At 43.3% G+C, this 8,941-nt stretch overlaps 1 protein-coding gene across 2 annotated transcripts; it reads right to left on the minus strand.

The window, feature by feature from the left end:
• Positions 1 to 541: 541 nt before the first annotated feature.
• On the minus strand, positions 542 to 8,703 carry trip13 (thyroid hormone receptor interactor 13). Of its 2 annotated transcripts, none has more exons than XM_010884444.4 (13): positions 8,605 to 8,703; positions 7,713 to 7,817; positions 7,185 to 7,335; positions 6,747 to 6,929; positions 6,556 to 6,646; positions 4,227 to 4,299; positions 3,973 to 4,036; positions 3,788 to 3,874; positions 3,569 to 3,675; positions 3,122 to 3,275; positions 2,631 to 2,743; positions 1,939 to 2,008; positions 542 to 1,833 (listed from the first exon to the last, which is right to left on the minus strand). In XM_010884444.4, exons 2-13 carry the CDS (start codon positions 7,802 to 7,804, stop codon positions 1,738 to 1,740), a joined length of 1,281 nt encoding a protein of 426 aa, XP_010882746.1. In that variant the 5' UTR covers positions 7,805 to 7,817; positions 8,605 to 8,703; the 3' UTR covers positions 542 to 1,737. The 2 variants fall into 2 exon arrangements, with proteins under 2 accessions (XP_010882746.1, XP_010882747.1); XM_010884445.3 differs by lacking the exon at positions 8,605 to 8,703 and adding an exon at positions 7,909 to 7,931.
• Positions 8,704 to 8,941: the final 238 nt, after the last annotated feature.

The raw sequence follows: 8,941 nt of genomic DNA on the forward strand, positions 1-8,941 counted from the left end.
ACTTGGAAATTCCATGAGTTTCCCAAATAACATTCCATAACAAAAAATGCTCTAATTTGACAATGCACATTTTGGTGAATGAGGTCTTTGTCAGAGCCGTGGTAGGAAGAAGGAAACAGGGTGTCATTTGGGAGGTACCCTGGAAACTTCACTTGACTGTCATACAGTGAGCTACACCACTGTCATTATCAGGCATCAAGTCGCCGAGGAAGATGATTTTAAAGAGTTGATACTGAGCAACAAGGAAATGTATTTTCTGTGTTAAATTGTCAGTTGGCAATTGGGGTAATTTAATTGCTTCAAGGAATAAAAAGCTATGCCCCCATCTTAATAAAGAAAATAGCAGTTAAGTGGCAGTTACAGGACAAACATGACGGCAAGCCAATGATTTGGTAGAAAGAAGATTGAAGAAATGATACCGCCACCCAGTGGTCCAACACCAAATGACAGCCAAAACAAACTAAAATAAGATTTAGATGGTTGTATTTATGACAATATCCAATTATGTTCAGAGTGCTTCTCAAATGAGTCAAAAGGTGTTTAAAGACTTTAATATTCATGTAATATACAAACAGGTTTGTTAGAAACGTTTTAATCCTGAGTTGGCACAAAGAGCATTTGATGTTTTGTGACAGTACATGACACATTGCTGTGTACAAAAGAAAACTACCTACCACAAATGTTCTAAATTAATCAGAACTGAACATTTAGAGTGAACTTTTCCTACATGGGCAATTTAGAACATCGCATTTGTAATAATTTACGGTACCAGAAAGATTATCTTTCTGTTTCTTTGCACCACATATCAAACGCAAAGAAGAAAACACACTCGTACAGAAAAAAATTCCAACAGTCATTAAATGCAAACTCTGCACACAACCAAGGCCTATTAAAAACAGAACACACCATAAGGACACTTGGGCCAACTGGAATTGATTTCACAGACACAGATTAAGAAAAAACTCAATGGAATTCGCCCTTGAGCTCGATCTTTTGTTTTTAGCTCCAGACTAGCTGTTCTTAGTTCTAGACCAGCTGTTATTAGTTCTAGACCAGCTCAATCTGCGTTCACAAAACTAGCCCCTACAATGTCAGGACATTGGAACACTATAATGGTCGACTGTGATCCTTTGAAAACTGTCTAGTGTTAAAATGGCTTCCTCTTTCAGTAGACAGTGTACCAACATTTTAGTTGTGAGAAAATGATAAAAAAAAAAAAAAAAAGCATATTCCTTAACCGTTAAATAAAACAGACATGAAATGCCAGCCGGTAGAGCTTGGGATAAAAGCAGATCTGTTCCATCAAATGCTGTTTAAAGCTGCATTGAGATCCTATGCAGGAACCCAACACAAAAATCCAATCAGCTTGGTGATAATGGTGATCCTGAGTGGTTTCAACTTGTGAGACATCTTATGTTTGCAGACTGTTGCTACACAGGTAGTCAGACCAGCCCTTTTGCGGCTCTTACATTGCGTATCTGACACGATATACATTTGGGTGGTCTTAGATAAATGACATGGACACAAGCAAGAAACCCCAGATATCGAGATGACCAATAGGCAAGCTTCCCTTTCACAGTCAAACACTGTGGCAGCCACCAAAACACAACCAAGACAAAGCTGTTCATCTGCGTTCAATACTCTTAGTGGAACTACTGGGCAGTTGGTTTTCGGCATCTCTGTCATTGTACAGAGTCTGATGTTAAGGCAGGGCCAGACTGGTTCAGGCGTGATAAATCAGACACAGTTCAGCAGCTGGGTCCTCTCCTCAATCTGTTTATCCACCGCCAGGTCCATGGCCTCCAGAAACCTCTCCAGGGACACAGTGGGGGTCTGGAGACAAGGCAGGACATCATGACTACCAAACTTTATCTGGATTTTAAAAACCTACCAGACCTTTTGTATTCTACACAGAAAACAAGAAACATTTCCGTATACCTTCACAAACAGGGCATGGGCCAGAAAGGGGAGTTTCCTTAGAGCTCTTCCGCTGAGGCCTTTGCTCTTTCTAGAAAGGGAAGCAGAACATCATTCTGATTTACCCCACAGCATTATAAGACAGGGAGTCATTACCCCCACCGCAATCATGTAGGACAGGGAGTCATTACCCCCACCGCTATCATGTAGGACAGGGAGTCATTACCCCCACCGCTATCATGTAGGACAGGGAGTCATTACCCCCACCGCAATCATGTAGGACAGGGAGTCATTACCCCCACCGCAATCATGTAGGACAGGGAGTCATTACCCCCACCGCAATCATGTAGGACAGGGAGTCATTACCCCCACCGCAATCATGTAGGACAGGGAGTCATTACCCCCACCGCAATCATGTAGGACAGGGAGTCATTACCCCCACCGCTATCATGTAGGACAGGGAGTCATTACCCCCACCGCTATCATGTAGGACAGGGAGTCATTACCCCCACCGCTATCATGTATGACAGAGTCATTACCCCCACAGCTATCATGTAGGACAGGGAGTCATTACCCCACAGCTATCATGTAGGACAGGGAGTCAAATCAAAAGTTGAACACAACAAAAGGGACAGTAGGTCTCCGAGAAAGCTGTGTTTACCGACACAGAGACAGTAGGTCTGAGACGGCATCACACGGCAGATGGTACTTACGTGGCGATGTTCCTGAGAACCAGGCTAAGTTCTGACACGTTGCACTCCCTGAAGCCCATCGTCTCCAGCTCAAACATGGTCAGCAGCTGCTGTCTGGGGTAGATGATCTGGCACTGAACACAAGTGTTTGACAAAAGGAGGAAAGGATGAATCTCCCATGAAAAGTGACAAACTTTATGCTACGGACACACAGGATTAGTGGGGTGGGGGTGGGGGGCTCCCAGGTGGCTGAGGTCCTCAAGTGGCCAGGTTGACATACGAGTCAAACTGCATCAGTGAAAGTCCCATCCAACCCTGACAGGGCCACTAATCTTTTCTCTAAATAAATACACCAAATCCCACAGGATCCGAACCAACCATGATCAGAACCAATTATATCATGTGTTTGACTCCAACAAGCCAGCTGAGATTTTTTGTGACGGTGCCAACCACTATGAAATTCTGGGGGGGGCGGCGGAATGGGTACATAATTTTTTTTGGTGTTTGTCTACCTTCATGAGTTCCTGGAGACAAGACAGGTAGATGCTGAAGATACCCTCCACAGATGGAGGGCCAATGTACTGCTTGATGTCAGCTCTGTCCACAAACGCCAGGTCTATCTTCTCTGTCACGTTGGACGTGGTGAGGATCACTACATTTGGGTGTCTAAAACAGAGGAAGAACATTATCAGGGCACAAACACAAGCCGACAAACACTCAAGCTGGACGATAGAGGATGGGCTGTCATCTTATTCTTATTCATAGAAATGTCATCTTATTCCATTTCTAATGACTAATGTTTCATTGGAGCCCTGTGGGCAATGAGTGTCATTTGTAACACTCACCAAGTGATAGGAAGAAACGCCAAACACACTTCTGTTGAGTTCGGCTACCTCTGAATCTACGAGGGCCCAATTTTTGAATGACCAGTAAACAGACATAACACGAGCATGTCTTACCGTTTTATCTGGTCCAGCTGGGTGAGGACAGAGTTCACCACCCGGATGGCATCGGAGGGCTCCGTTCCGGCCTGCGAGGCGTTCCGCGCCGCAGTCAGACTCTCCACCTGGTACCACAACGCCGTTACTATGGGACCTGCAGGTTCTTTAAATAAGACCTGGCCTTTCACCTAAACAAGCACATTTCTGCTTGGCTATTGTAGACTACTCCTAATTCACCTCGTCGATTAGAACAAACACGAGAGCTTCCTTGTCGTCGATCAGCTGCTGAATCTTCTGGAACATCTTCGTGACCAGTTTACCACTCTGAAGCAAAGAGACAGCAGTTTACTTCATTCCGTTATTATCAGAGAAACATAATCTCAGGTAGAAATAACGAGACAGGCATGAAGAGCTGTTTGTACCTCGGAGAACCATTTGGAAAACAAACTGTGGCTGTTGATCTCAACAAACTGTCCGTAGGTGTACCTGCGGGGAGAAGATCATGCTGAAGCGGTCCCTACTGAAATACACAGATATTGTGTTGACAAACAGAAAATTAAATCAAAAGTAAAACCCTGCTGTTACATATTACACCAAATACATGCAGTAAAACGCAGACCGAGGAGGCGAAATACTCCTTACAACCAGTTTGCGCCAAAGCCTTTTCCCCGCTTACCGGTTGGCTAGTCTTATTGACAGCTTCTGGGCCAGAGCTTTACACAGAGACGTCTTCCCAGTGCCAGGAGGACCTGAGGCCACATAAAGACATGATACATTGCTTTCTAAAGCTATCACATGTATGCACATTATAATCAATACATACAGTAGGTGTTTGAGGCTTTGTTGTTTGCTAGACTTAATTGGTAATGATTGGGTTTCTTTTTTTGCTATCACCCTACACATGATAACCCAGAATGACAAAGTGAAAACACGTTTTTAGAGACTTGTGTCAATTTAGCGGAAACGGAAATATCTTATGTATATACACTGATCAGCCATAAAATAATGACCACTGACAGGTGAAGTGAATAACACTGATAATCTTATCATCATGGCACTTGTCAGTGGGTGGGATATATAAGTGAACATTCTGCCCTCAAAGTTGATGTGTTAGAAGCAGGAAAAACCGGCAAGCGTAAAGATCTAAACGTCTTTGACAAGGGCCAAATAGTGATGATTAGATGACTGGGTCAGAACATCTCCAAAACAGCAGCCCCTGGGGGGTGTTCCTGGTCTGCAGAGGTCAGTACCTATCAAAAGTGGTCCAAGGAAGGAAAAGCGGTGAACTGGCGACAGGGTCAAGGGTCAAGGCTCATTGATGCACATGGAGCGAAAAGGCTAGCCCGTCTAGTCCGATCCAAAAGAAGAGCTACTGTAGCTCAAATTGCTGAAAAAGTTAATGCTGGTACTGATAGAAAGGTGTCAGAACACACAGTGCATCGCAGTTTGTTGCGTATGGGGCTGCACAGACCAGTCAGGGTGCCCATGGTCCACTGCTGAAAGCGCCTACAATGGGCATGTGAGCATCATAACTGGATCACAGAGCAATGGAAGAAGGTGGCCTAGTTTGGTGAATCACGTTTTCTTTTACATCTCGTGGATGGCCGGGTGCGTGTGCGTCGCTTACCTGGAAAATACATGGCACCAGGATGCACTATGGGAAGAAGGCAAGCCGGCGGAGGCAGTGTGATGCTTTAGGCAATGTTCTGCTAGGAAACCTTGGGTCCTGTCATTCATGTGGATGTTACTTCGACCCGTACCACCTACCTAAGCATTGTTGCAGACCATGTGCACCCTTTCATGGCAACGGTATTCCCTGATGGCATTGGCCTCTTTCAGCAGGATAAGGCGCCCTGCCACAAAGCAAAAATGGCTCAGGAATGGTTTGAGAAACCAAAAAACAAGTTTTGGCTTGGCCTCCAAATTCCCCAGATCTCAATCCAATCAAGCATCTGTGGGATGTGCTGGACCAACAGGCCCAATCCAAGGAGGCCCCAGCTCGCAACTTACAGGACTTAAAGGATCTGCTGCTAAAGTCTTGGTGCCAGATACCACAGCACACCTTCAGAGGTCTAGTGGAGACCATGCCTTGACTGGTCAGGACTGTTTTTGCAGCAAAAGCGGGACCTACACAATATTAGGCAGGTGGTCATAATGTTATGGCTGATCGGTGTAAGGTCCCACACTTCCCAATGAATTCCAGAGCAAAAACCAATCTTTGAAGCGCAAGGAACTCTCTGTAGACCTCATAGATAGAATTAGGTCAAAGCACAGATCTGGGTAAGGTTACAAAAAAGTTGCTAAAACACTGATGGTTCCTAGAGGGTGGCTTGGCTGAAGCCACTCCAGAGTAAAGGGCATTTGACATCATCTGATGAGACAGAAATGTAACTATTAGGCTTGATTGCCAAGCACTACATCTGGCAAATAGGAGCATCATGCTATGGGGATGCTTCTCAGCCGGAGGGACTGGGAAAATGGTCAGGACTGAGAGAAAGGATGGAGTACAGTAAAGAGGTATTTGAAGACAACCTGAACCAGAGCACACAGGACCTCAGAACAGGGCGAAGAAGAATATTTTAGCACAACAAAGACCCCAGCAAAGATGACAGCCAAAACAAATGCTGGTAAACAATGCTGGTATGGCTTTGGAAAATATGTTAATGTCCTTGAGTGGCCCAGTCAAAGCCCAGACTTGAACCTGAAGATCACTGAATGGGCCCATCACGTATCCAATCAGACAGAGCTTGAGAGGATCTACAAAGATGGTTGTCAAAGGTGCTTCTAAAATATACTGAATAAAGGGTTTGTATAGTTATTTAGATGTTCAGTGGAGTTTTCCCCACCAATAAATTGGTACAAATGAAAAATAAAAAAATCCCACATTGTCATCATGGGATATAGTTGATAGCAAAAAATGAAATAAAATACAATCAATAACAAATGAAACTCTATAACAGAACAAAATACTGACAATCCAGCTGACAAGACCCTGATTTGGTTACCATGAAGCAAGACAACCCGGTTCCATGAAATCAGGTTGCTGTCCACGTTTTTGTCAGAGAAGTAAATTGTCGTTGAGACGTAATCCAAAAGCTTTACAGGAAAAGAGAAAAGCAATATGATGTCAGTTTTTTTATTAAATCTGGGAACTGGAATAAAGTAATTGTCATTTTGCATCCTGTGTGTTTCTTACTTGCGTTTTCACTCCGCTATCATACACCAGACTCTCCCAGATCCCATGGAATTCAGCGGCTGGCAAAAGCCAGTGATTGGCTGCAGAGAGCTCCTCGTCTTCCTCCAGAGTAAGAGTGCTGGGCCCGTCCTCATTCAGGACGAAGATGTGGATGGAAAGACAGCAGCTTTTCAGATCTATGGGCTGGGGAAGAACAACAATCAACTGAATACCCTTTGGTCACGGCCTCTTGTACGGCATTCAATAAGACCCTCAGTGTAGGTATCTAATGAGATGTCCATTAGTTCAAGATAGACACTTCACTTCCCAGGGTCCACCTTCTGTAAACATCAGCACACATACTATAAAACCAGATGAAGCAGACAAGATCCGTTCATCCCTGGTGACAATCATCTTGAGGGTGAGAAACAGATCGTTAGAAATGTGCTTGAGTTTTACCTTTCTCTCAGTGTCCACTATCGCCACCGACTGCACATGTTTGGTGAGGAAGTCCTCGTCAAATTCTGTCCATCTGTACACCCCGAACACCACGCAGTGACGCTTCAGCAGAGCCAGAACGTGCATCTTCACATCAGACCTCTCAGCAGTACTGCAGTAAAAGTTGTACGCACAGTAAGAGACAGAGGAGAGAGAGACGGACAGAGACAGAGGAGAGAAAGACGGACAGAGAGAGAAGAGGGAAAGGTTCTCTTGTAGTTAGCATCATTATTGAAAGGTAGAACTTAAAGGGTATAACTTTGCAGATAACATAACAGGGTTGCAATTTACAAAACACACATTGACAAAAACCACCCCATTCCAAATGGTAATTCTGCCCTTGAGCAAGACAGTTAATCCTGATGCAACCAGGATTCTTAATGTGGCAGCAACCCAGACTTCTCAAATTTGGAGGGGTTAAAAGCATAAGTCAAATACAGGTTGGACTTCATAGTACTGTAATACAACTTCGGTCAGTGTGAACATTACCTGCTTGATTTGACATGAACCTCCACATGAATGGTGGTCATATCATCCGGGTTGTGCTTCAGATCTCCTACCTCCATTATGTCACCCTCCATACCTTAAGAAACCCTGATGTCAACAAAAAATCAAATCAGGGACAGGCACTGGATTTTTAGGCCCACTGATGAATATATAGGAACAGACCTAGGTCGCAACTTACTGTTAAGAGTTACAGTAGAATGAGGTGCTATTTCGAAATGTATTTGTAGATCAGCCGTTTTTCTCTTGTTTTGTTATTGAAAGAAAAAAAATCTTATTTACAGCAACAACCTGGACTGCCAATGCCTTAATAAGCCTATATCAACAAATGTTGTTGAACAGGTAAACATAATGTGGGGCATGCTTGTTTTTATTCTACAATTTCGACGGGTAACGTTAATCAAGACTGTAGGCATGCAGAAATATAAAACGGGTATGAGCACACAGGTTCCCATAAGGAAGCGTAGGGTAAATAAATAAACTTTCTAATTTTCATTTAGCAGGCTCTTGTCCAGAACGACTTAAGAATAGAACGTTCATCTGAAGATAACAGTACCTAATTACACTCAATTAAGCATATATCGGCACATTTTGTTTACAGTCCACTTCGTTATAGAGAGCAAATGTACAATTACATTGTAGCTGTTTAGCTGACGCCCTACATTCTTATCCAAAACGGCGTACATAATTTTACCAGGTTAGCTCAGCTGGCTAGTTAGTTACATGTAGCTAACTATGATAAGTACAAGCAAAGTGACATGCTGGAATCTACAGTTAAATATTGTTAAAAGGTATTAGTGTTACAAGCGTAAAGTAGTAGACGTCAGTGTTTTTGTCAACGTTTAAACTGTAAAATAAAATTATTAAAATAATTTACCTGAGATTGGTTTTTGAGTTTTGAATTTAGCGCGCAGTTTTGCTAAACGGGATGTAGATATCAGATCAGATGCATTATGTGGGAAGCGTACTTCCGGGTCATTGGAGTACAGAGATCGTTTAATTAGCCTCATGCTGGCAATAATAAGGTTTGTCTTAATCTACACACTCTCCTGAACATTTCCCACAACGCTTTCATTGTGGCACATACAATCTTTTTTGAGCTATGAGGCAATAATAATTCCATATTCACATTGCCATTCGCATTGTTTTAATTTTGACCTTGGAACACGTTTTAATACCCACTTTCTATTGGAATAACTCTTAAATGTGAACAA

Source organism: Esox lucius, chromosome 20, assembly GCF_011004845.1.
Source record: "Esox lucius isolate fEsoLuc1 chromosome 20, fEsoLuc1.pri, whole genome shotgun sequence".
Classification (NCBI taxonomy): Eukaryota; Metazoa; Chordata; class Actinopteri; order Esociformes; family Esocidae; genus Esox; species Esox lucius.